Raw genomic sequence first — 11,383 nt, 5'->3', positions numbered from 1 at the left:
TGAGCGAATTTCGACATTGAGACGCGTTGGCAATTTGGAAAAGAATTTGCGGCTCACTGAGCAGGCACTCTATGGGGTAGATGCAGGGGAAGGTGGTAGTATGTAGGATCAAGAAAGTGAGGTAGCTAGCTAGGTAACAGTTAGAAAGTGGGGTAGAGGGAAGAGTGCCAGGGAGGCTAGCCCTGATCTCACATACCCAAATATGTTTGCAAGGTTGGCAGATGAGGGGGATGTCAGTTCAGGGAAAGCACTGCTGCAGCAAGATACTTCCTCTGCCAGTTAGGGGAATGTCAGCTCCAGTAAGCAGGGGACAGGGAGAGTAAGGCCAGCTACACAGGTGCTGGTAGTGTAAGACTCAATTATTAGGGGTACAGATAGGGGGGACTATCGAACAGTGTTTTGTCTTCCTGGCGCTTCAGTTTGACATATCCTGGATCAGGTTGATAGATTACTGGTAGGGGCTGGCAAAGATCCAGTAGTCATGGTACACATTTGAACCAATGACTAAGATAGAGGTAGGTGGGGGGGGGGGGGGGGGTCCTTGAAAATGATTTTAGGGATTTAGATTGCAAGCTCAGGGCAAGGACCTCAAAGGTAGTATTCTCTAAAATACTATCTGTACCACAAGCCACACCAGAAAGGCAGCGAGAGATTAGCAAGTGGCTCAAGAACTGGTGTAGGAAGAAGGGGTTTGGGTTCCTGGAGACCTGGGCCGACTTCTGTCAGCTACAGGCTCTATGGTAGGGATAGCCTGCACCTCAATGGGGAAGGTGCAGCTGTTTTGGGGGAAGAAAATGGCTAGGAGGTTGGAGGAGTATTTAAACTAGGGAAAGAGGGGGAGGGTAATTACATTATAGGAGGGGAAGATAGTGCAGATAGAGACCTGGGGTGAGGTAATGGAACTGAGGAAGGAATGGAAGGAGGGACTAGAACAGTTCTTAAGGAAAGGTGTAGGGTAAAAAAATATAGAAAAACCTCTTAATTGTATGTATACTAATGCCAGAAGCTTGACTAATAAAACTGGTGAACTGGAATTAGTAATGTGTGAGGAGGACTATGGCATAGTGGGAATAAATGAGACATGGCTGGATGATAGCTATGACTGGGCTGTTAACGTACATGGTTACAGTCTTTTTAAAAAGGATTGTCAAAACTGGAGAGGGGGAGGGGTTTGCCTTTATGTAAAGTTCTGTCTAAAGCCCACAGTCCGAGAAGATATAAGTGAGGAAAATGAACATGAGGAGTCACTGTGGGTAGAGATACATGGAGGCAAAAACAATAATATACTACTGATAGGAGTTTGTTATAAGCCACCTAATATAACAGAGTCTACAGAAAATCTACTACTAAGGTAAATAGACGAGGCGGCAAATCATAATGAGGTCGTTATTATGGGGGACTTGAACTTTCCAGATATAGACTGAGAAACTGAAACCTGTAGATCTTGTAAGGAAATAGGTTATTGGCAATAACCAAAGACAATTTACTTTCCCAACTGGTTCAGGACCTGACTAGAGGGACGGCCATACTGGACTTAGTATTAACCAAGAGACCTTACAGAACAACAGATGTGCAGGTTGGGGGACACCTGGGAAATAGTGACCATAAAATAATAACCTTTCAATTGTCATTCAAAAGAGTGTTTCTTCAGGGAGACACAAAAATACCAAACTTCAATAAAAAAAATTTGACCAGCTAAGAAAGACCATTGGCCTCACTAACTGGGACAATGACCTCAAAAATAAAAATGCAGCCACAAAATGGGATATTTTTAAAACCACCCTAAACTGTAATTTTGAGAGATACATACCTTATGGCAATAAAAGGGTAAGGAACCAAAATCAAACAAACAATGTGGGTAAATATAAAGGAAGCAATAAATTATAAAAAGAAAGCATTTAAATCACTAAAACAGAGGGTAGCAAGGAAGCATTAAAAAAAACTAAGGGAAAAATAGAATATGTAAAAGACAAATAAAAGCAGCAAAAGTGGAGACCGAGACACTTATTGCCAAAGAGTAAAACTAACCCTAAAACAGTGATGGCTAACATCCGGCACTCTAGCTGTGGTGAAACTACGACTCCCTGCATGCTCCATTCATTTCTATGGAGTTCAGAGAACAGCCAAGTAAGTGTACATCTTGAGTCATAGTTTTACCACAGCTGGAATGTTGGATGTTAGCGATCACAGCCCTAACATGTTCTTCAATTATATACCAAAAGTGGGGGAAAAATGGCAGTGCGTCTTATGGGGCGAATACTGCCATTTACACTGATACATCGCCGACCGCGATGCTGCACAGCGCGGCCGGCGGTGTATCAGCAGGGAAGGAGGAGGGGTGGGGCGGGCATCTGGTGTTGTAATGGCAATGGGGCCCGGTTCAGTCACTGTATTCTATTACACCGGGCCCCGCTCATTGTAGTATTAATAGGTAACGTGTAGGCATGGGCGCTGTTTTAAACTATAGTAATCCTCTGCAGCATAGTGAAATCCATGTAGTACGGTACTCACTTGAAACTCCTGTAGGCAGGCCAGGCAGGCGGCGGCAGCGTAACGTCATTCACTACGTCACGCGCCTGCTCTGCCTGCTTCATTCATAAAGTGAGAGGAGCAGGCGTGTGACGTAATAAATGATGTTACGCTGCCACCGCCCGTCCCGGCCTGCCTACAGGAGTTTCAAGTGGGTACCGTACTACATGGATTTCACTATGCTGCAGAGGATTACTATAGTTTAAAACAGCGCCCATGCCTATACGTTACCTATTAATACTAAAGTGAGCGGGGCCCCGCTGCCATTACAACACCAGATGCCGGCCCCCACCCTGTATTGGGGGTCATTCACTATTTTACACAGGGACACTGTTATGGGGGGGGGGGGGAATCTGTGGATGACACTGTTATGGGGGGGATCTGTGGATGACACTGTTATGGGGGGGGGGGAGGGAATCTGTGGATGACACATACACTCACCTAAAGAATTATTAGGAACACTATACTAATACGGTGTTGGACCCCCTTATGCCTTCAGAACTGCCTTAATTCTACGTGGCATTGATTCAACAAGGTGCTGATAGCATTCTTTAGAAATGTTGGCCCATATTGATAGGATAGCATCTTGCAGTTGATGGAGATTTGAGGGATGCACATCCAGGGCACGAAGCTCCCGTTCCACCACATCCCAAAGATGCTCTATTGGGTTGAGATCTGGTGACTGTGGGGGTCATTTTAGTACAGTGAACTCATTGTCATGTTCAAGAAACCAATTTGAAATGATTCGAGCTTTGTGACATGGTGCATTATCCTGCTGGAAGTAGCCATCAGAGGATGGGTACATGGTGGTCATGAAGGGATGAACATGGTCAGAAACAATGCTCAGGTAGCCCGTGGCATTTAAACGATGCCAATTGGCACTAAGGGGCCTAAAGTGTGCCCAGAAAACATCCCCCACACCATTACACCACCACCAGCCTGCACAGTGGTAACAAGGCATGATGTATACATGTTCTCATTCTGTTTACGCCAAATTCGGACTCTACCATTTGAATGTCTCAACAGAAATCGAGACTCATCAGACCAGGCAACATTTTTCCAGTCTTCAACAGTCCAATTTTGGTGAACTCGTGCAAATTGTAGCCTCTTTTTCCTATTTGTAGTGGAGATGAGTGGTACCCGGTGGGGTCTTCTGCTGTTGTAGCCCATCCGCCTCAAGGTTGTGCGTGTTGTGGCTTCACAAATGCTTTGCTGCATACCTCGGTTGTAACGAGTGGTTATTTCAGTCAACGTTGCTCTTCTATCAGCTTGAATCAGTCGGCCCATTCTCCTCTGACCTCTAGCATCCACAAGGCATTTTTGCCCACAGGACTGCCGCATACTGGATGTTTTTCCCTTTTCACACCATTCTTTGTAAACCCTAGAAATGGTTGTGTGTGAAAATCCCAGTAACTGAGCAGATTGTGAAATACTCAGACCGGCCCGTCTGGCACCAACAACCATGCCACGCTTAAATCACCTTTCTTTCCCATTCTGACATTCAGTTTGGAGTTCAGGAGATTGTCTTGACCAGGACCACACACCTAAATGCATTGAAGCAACTGCCATGTGATTGGTTGACTAGATAATTGCATTAATGAGAAATATAACAGGTGTTCCTAATAATTCTTTAGGTGAGTGTATATAGCATAAGATGCTATATATGTGTCATCCACAGATCCCCCCCATAGCAGTGTCATCAACAGATCCCCCCCCCATAGCAGTGTCATCCACAGATCCCCCCTGTAACAGTGTAATCCACAGATCCCCCTCCATAACAGTGTCATCCACAGACCACCATTAGTTCAAAAGCACACCTTTTGGTTCAAAATATTATTGTTCTTATTGTCCTCCTCTAAAACCTAGGTGCTTCTTATGGGCCGGTGCGTCTTATAGGGCGAAAAATACGGTAAATGGTAAAAGCTATAACTCTGAAGCTGTTGGCCTTTTACAGAGTGATGATGGAGGAGTTGCAGAGAGCGATGAGTAGAAAGCAAGCTATTAAAGGGGTTGTTCGGGTTCAGAGCTTAACCCGGACATACCCACAATTTTACCCCTTGCCCTGCGCTGGATCGCGTGGGGCTAGGGCTTTTTTGTTTATAACATACTTCCACCTAGCAGTGTTCCCGGTGACATCACTGGCTCTAATGGGCGTGCTTTAGTGCTTTACACTGTAAAACGGCCAGGGCAGCGCTAAAGCCTGCCCATTAGTGCCGGTGACATAACCGGGTTCACTGCTTGGCGGAAGCCTCCACTTAGCAGTCTTTATGGAGAGCCAGTTACGTCACTGAGACTCCATAAAATGCCTTTGCCCTGCGTCATCCAGCACAGGGCAAAGGAGATTATTGGAGCATGAAATGCTCATATCAGGGGACTCCCTGAGTGAAACTGTTGATGAAAGTAAATTTCCAGTTAAAAAAAGTGGCCTGTCTAACCCAGGAAGAAGCGTAGTGGCGTCCTAGAAAGGTTAAAATAGACAAATTACCAGGACCAGATACATCCCCATATCCTAAGAGAAGTAATGTCATAGACAGACCCTTATTTCTGATATTTAAGGACTCTATATTGATAGGGGGAGTTCCACAGGATTGGCGCTTAGCAAATGTGGTGCCAATATCCAAAAAAAGGGTAAAGAAACTAAACTATAGGATGATAAGTTTAACATCTGCTGTGGGTAAACTGTTTGAAGGTTTTGTAAGAGATGCTATCTTGGAGTACCTCAATGAAAATAAGCCAATAACACAGTATCAGCATGGCTTCATGAGGGATCGGTCATGTCAAACTAATTTAATCCGTTTCTATGAGGAGGTAAGTTCTAGACTTGACCGGGGTGAGTCAGTGGATCTCATATATCTTGACTTCTCCAAAGCATTTGACACTGTGCCACATAAAAGGTTAGTAGATAAAATGAGTATGCTTGGACTGGGAGAAAATGTCTGTATGTGGGTAAATAAAGGCTCATTCACACGTCAGTGTTTTGGTCAATGATTTCCATCAGTGATTGTGAGTCAAAACCAGGATTGGAGCCTCCACAGACATAAGGTAAAAGGGAAAAATCTGCACCTGTTCTGTGTTTAGAGCTGCACCTGGTTTTGGCTCAAAATCACTGATGGAAATCACTGACCGAACACTGACGTGTGAATGAGGCTTAACTGGCACAGTGATAGAAAACAGGGGGTGGTTAATTAACGGTACACACTCAGATTTTGTCACTGTCAGTATTGGGCCCAATTGTCTTCAATAACTATTAATGATCTTGTAGAAGGCGTGTACAGTAAAATATAAATTTTTGCAGATGACACTAAACTGTGTAAAGTAATTAACACGGAAGGAGACAATATACCGCTACAGATGGGTCTGGATAAATTTGAGGCTTGGGCAGAGAAGTAGCAAATGAGCTTTAACACTGACAAATGTAAGGTTATGCACATGGGAAGGAATAATACAAGTCACCAGTACATACTAAATGGTAAAACACTGGGTAACACTGACATGGAAGAGGAATTTTAGTGGACAGCAAACTAAACTGTAGAAACCAGTGTCAGACAGCTGCTGCCAAAGCCAATAAAATAATAGGTTCCATCAAAGGGGGTATAGATGCCCGTGATGAGAAGATAGTCCTGCCACTTTAAAAATCACTAGTCAGACTACACATGTAGTTCTGTGTACAGTTCCAGTAATAATGGGAATGGGAGGACTACAGTACCCAGAAAGATTATTTAGGCTATTCAGTTTAGAAAAAAAAAGACTAAGGGGAGATCTAATAACTATGTATAAATATATACAGTACAGGGGTCAGTACAGAGATCTCTTTCATCATCTATTTATCCCCAGGACTGTGACGAGGTGATATCCTCTGCATCTAGAGGAAAGTAGGTTTCTACATAAACATAGAAGAGGATTCTTTACGGTAAGAGCAGTGAGACTATGGAACTCTCTGCCTGAGGAGGTGGTGAGTAGAGATGGCCTTGCGGTTCGCCCGGTGGTCGTTTCGCAGTGAACTTTGCGTGTTCGCGATTCGCCGAACATATGGAGATATTTGCGCCCGCCATATTCTTTTACATTGTGAAGAACTTTGACCCATGACACATCCATCAGGTGGTACAGGACAGACAATTGAGACGTTTCAGCACATGGACATACCCCCTACCTTATAAATAAACCTGATCTGGCCGCCATTTTACATTCAGTGCTTTGCCAGTGTAGAGAGAGGTTGCTGTGTGGAGCAGGGACAGGCTGTTAGGGACACCAAACGCCAGCTAATAGGGCTACAAAAGTCCTTTTAAAGACTGGTATAGGTGTGCTATCGATAGGTGTGATACACAGAGGGGTGCGATATACTTATAATATACTTTTATAATGAGTCAAAAACACATAGATCTATATAGTGATCACCTGGAAGTCAGGGGCCTAGGGGCTTACTAGGGCCATTTTTATATAGGGTAAGGTTCTGGATGGGGTCGCTCTTATCAGGGCGGGTGGTCTGTGGTTAGGCTATCAGGGCCAGAATAGCACCCCCCTGTAGGGCAATATCAGGGACAGTTCTTTGCCCACCCTGTCCTTCAATACCACATCATCATCTAGCCTAGGGATAGATGTTTTTTGCTTTCCCTCCGGGATTCATGGATGTGCACTGGAACCCCCCGGATTGTGGTAGGACATATGGTTTCTGATTTGGTGCCGCCGAGCACCTGATTTAGTGCCGCCGAGCACTTGTTATTGCCTACCACATCTATGCTTTTTGCTTAACTTTAATAATTGAATTTATTTTCATTTTGAGGGATATTTTTTCCATTCACACGTCCGCAAAATAGGTCCACATCCGTTCCGCAATTTTTCAGAACGGGTGCAGACCCATTCATTTTCAATGGGTCCGGAATGTGCTGTCCTCACTTGCGGATCCGCACTTCCGCATCCGTGCTTCAGTTTCCGCAAAAAAATAGAACATGTCCTATTCTTGTCCGCAATTGCAGACAAGATTAGGCATTTTCTATTATAGTGCCGGCGATGTGCGGTCCGCAAATTGTCTAATGCACATTGCCAGTGTCCGTGTTTTGCGGATCCGGAAAACACTTACGGACATGTGAATGGACCCTCATAGTAACATTATTAAAGGTTACATTTTATCTTTATGTATATTCTAATAGATTAACTTCCGTGTACAATGTTAGAAAGTATATTATAGTGCATTTGTATTATGCGGCAGTTGTGTGCGGTTCTGCTGCGATACTGCAGGTATATAGAGGCACAAGCGTTACTGGAACAAATAATTTCTACTGGTGTGATATACCAGTCGCCCCCCAAAAAACTGATTGAAGCTGGGTGTTATATACCAATATACTTTCTTTATAATGCATTTGGGTACTGTATAGTGCATTTGCGCATGCGCGTACGCGAAAATTATATTGCCGATATTTTGCATTTAGGAAAAATTATGAATGGAGATCGCAAATTCGAATAATACATCTGGTTTGTCAGTGTCCATGTTGTGGGACTATTTGTGCACTTCTAGTAATTATTTCTTGGCTGCAAATATGATCTGAAGGTTTTTCAGGTTCGCCTGCCATTAAAATGAATGGGACCCGCCGCGAACTTGCGGTTCGCGAACATTTGATCGTGAGTGCGTTCGCGAACCATCCCGGCAGATGTTCGTCCATCACTAGTGGTGATGGTGAACTGACTAAACGAGTTCAAGAGGGGCCTGGATGTATTTCTGGAGTGTAATAATATTACAGATTATAGTTATTAGATTACTGGAGAGGTTGTTGATCCAGACAGTTATTCTGACTACCTGATTGGAGTCTGAAAGGAATTTTTTTTTCCCCCTAAAATCCGGAAAATTGGCTTCTACCTTACAGAGTTTTTTTTGCCTTCCTCTGGATCAAGAGGATAACAGGCTGAACTAGATGGACAGATGTCTTTTTTAGCCTTACAAATTATGTTACTATATAAACATTACCTTAAAGGGGTTGGCCACTTTCTGGGTACTGTTGACCAATGTGTTTGTGAGTTGACTATATGGCACTTAGTAATAGGGGTCATTTATTAAAACTGGTGTTTTAGACGCCGGTCTTAATAAGGCCCTGCGCCGGTGGTGGATCGGCGAAGTTATGTAGAGGTGCCGATCTAGAACTGCTTCTAAATGTAAGCCAGCTTCCTAGCTGGTTTACATTTAAACAATTTTCTACGCCTAAACCAGGCGTAGAAAATATTGAATGAGATGGGAATTCCAGCCCTTCCCCACCAACACCACAACCACTTTTTTAGACCTGGTGTGCACAGGGAAAAGTCACAGATTGCGCCTAATATAGGCGTAATTCAGGTTAATAAATGACATTTATTAACCATTTTATATATTTCATTAGGTAGGTCCTTGTTTACAAAGTCTGTCCACACAGAGGTCCTGTCCATAAAATGGCTTCTGATGGAGGGTCATGTGACCAAGAAAATCGCCTCCATGTGATGTCTTCTCCATTCAAATAGAAGTTTAGGTATAATGTGTTTGAATGGAGCACACATCACATGGAGGTGATTTTCCTGGTCACATGACCCTTCATCAGTGGCTATCTTATGGACAGGACCTCTGTGTGGACAGCACAAAATACTTTATCAAGGGGGAATACCTTATGAAATCTAGAAAATGTGCAGAATTTCAATGAAAGCTATATTAGTAAGTGCCATATAATCATCTCACAAACACATTGGTCAACAATAACCAGAAAATGGCCAACCCCTTTAATGGTCTATCTTTTACATTATACCTTATTATTTTCTTGTATTAATTATAATGTATTTTACTTTCAGCAACACAAATGAATAATTGCAGTATACACACGGCAAGCACGGAGTTCATCCTCACAGGTCTGACTGATGACCATGACCTAAGGATCATACTGTACCTAGTGTTCTTGGTATTTTACATTATCTCTGTTATTGGAAATGTGGGCATCATTGTAACTATACAGCTCGGGGCTACTCTGCAGACTCCAATGTATTTTTTTGTCAGTCAGTTGGCAATGCTTGATCTTTTCTATTCTTCTATAATAACTCCAAACACACTGGCAAACTTCCCTCGGAATATTAAATCCATATCTATCGGTGGATGTGCCACACAGTTGTTACTATTCGGAGGTTCGGCAACCACAGAAAGTTATTTATTAGCGGCCATGGCCTATGATCGATTGGTAGCAATACGCAAGCCTTTGCTTTATGTAACCATCATGTCTAATGCAGTATGTAGATATTTGGTGGCCGGTGCATATTTTGCAGGATTTTTGAACTCTTTAATCCACATCAGTTTTATCTTTTCATTAAAATATTGGAAAACCAACGTGATTGACCATTTTTACTGTGATATTCCACCGCTCTTTAAATTAACATGTTCTGATACATTTCTGAACTGGGTGATTATTTTGATTTTTGGAGGATTGACTTCTGTCATTTGCCTATCTACCATTCTGTATTCATATTTAAATATTCTGCAAACTATTCTAGGGATTAAATCCTCAAAAGGAAGAAGTAAAGCCCTTTCCACCTGCACATCTCACCTGACCTGTATCTCTGTATTCTACAGCACTCTCATGCTCACATATCTCAGACCTCCATCAGAATCTTTGCTAATGAATGACAAGATAACCTCTGTCTTCTACACAGTAGTCATTCCCACAATAAATCCAATCATTTACAGTTTAAGAAATACAGATGTAAAAATAGCAGTGAGAAACATTTTTAATAAGTATTTTAAGCCAAATGTTGCTTAAATCATGGTTAAATAGGTTTTCTGAGACTCCAGTATTAATGACCTATCCTCAGGATGACTGCTTGGTGAGGCCATTCGATCCTAGGTCAGTGACGTCACATCCATTGGTCACATTGCACATTTAAAGCTCAGTCCTAGTAAAGTTAATGGGCTTGGGCCGCAATACCAAGCACAGCCATTATACAATGTATGGCGCTGTGCTTGGTATGCTGTGAAGGGGCCAAAACAATCACTGAAGTGCCGCAGCCTCTTCCAAAAGCTGATAGGAGGGGTGTTGTGTGTCAGACCCTCCACCCCTGAGTATAAGTCGTTTTTAACTTCTGGAAAACCCCTTTAAGGCTATGTAAAAGGAAATACTGAAAGCCGGCTTCACACAAAGGTAATGTAAACGCTTTTTCTCCTTATATCACATCTGCAAGTTCAGGCCTGGTCACAGATGTAATTAACTGTACTAAAAACCCTATTATGCTGTTAGTTCTGATAATTAGACCTGCACTTGGGACAGGACTTGTGGCCATAAGATGAGTTGTGGTCATATTATACATGTAAAACCAGCCTATATGATCCAGTGAAACTGCCTAAGAAAAAGTTAATGTTGGCAAGCTAATATGTATGGAAACTTTTTGACTGTCCACCGGATGGTAGACATCAAGGAATGAGGATAGGGGATGCTGGGTTTCAACATGCCTAATCTATCGTTGTGCTGGAAGATGAACTGTTGTCAGAAGTGTTTAGCGGCGCTTGTCTCCCTCTTCTTATTGAAATAAACATGCATACTCAGCTGAGCTAAGCATGCATGTTTACAGGGACGTCTGGAGAGACAGTTGTCAAGCAAACCAGTATTTAGCCAACTGCTATCTTAACCCGTAGAGGACCCGCGCCGTACATGTACGGCGCAGATGTCCATGACTTAAGGATCAGCGCCGTACATGTACGGCGCTGTGATCGGGCGGGTGCAGGGGATGTGCCCGGCCGATCTGCGTCAGGGGTCCGGCAGTCACTGATAACCGGACCCCTTCTGCATGCGCCGGCATCGGTGAAATCACCGATGCCGGCGCATTACCCCTTGATGTGCCGCGCTTACCACGCACCTGC

At 43.3% G+C, this 11,383-nt stretch overlaps 1 protein-coding gene across 1 annotated transcript; it reads left to right on the top strand.

The window, feature by feature from the left end:
- The first annotated feature begins 9,341 nt into the window (after window positions 1–9,341).
- On the top strand, window positions 9,342–10,289 carry LOC120993935 (olfactory receptor 1020-like). Its single transcript, XM_040422397.1, has one exon. The coding sequence runs from the start codon at window positions 9,342–9,344 to the stop codon at window positions 10,287–10,289; it is 948 nt and encodes a 315-aa protein (XP_040278331.1).
- Window positions 10,290–11,383: the final 1,094 nt, after the last annotated feature.

The sequence above is a fragment of the Bufo bufo genome, chromosome 3 (genome assembly GCF_905171765.1).
Source record: "Bufo bufo chromosome 3, aBufBuf1.1, whole genome shotgun sequence".
NCBI classification, from domain to species: Eukaryota; Metazoa; Chordata; class Amphibia; order Anura; family Bufonidae; genus Bufo; species Bufo bufo.
This window is presented reverse-complemented; position numbering and strand designations above follow the sequence as displayed.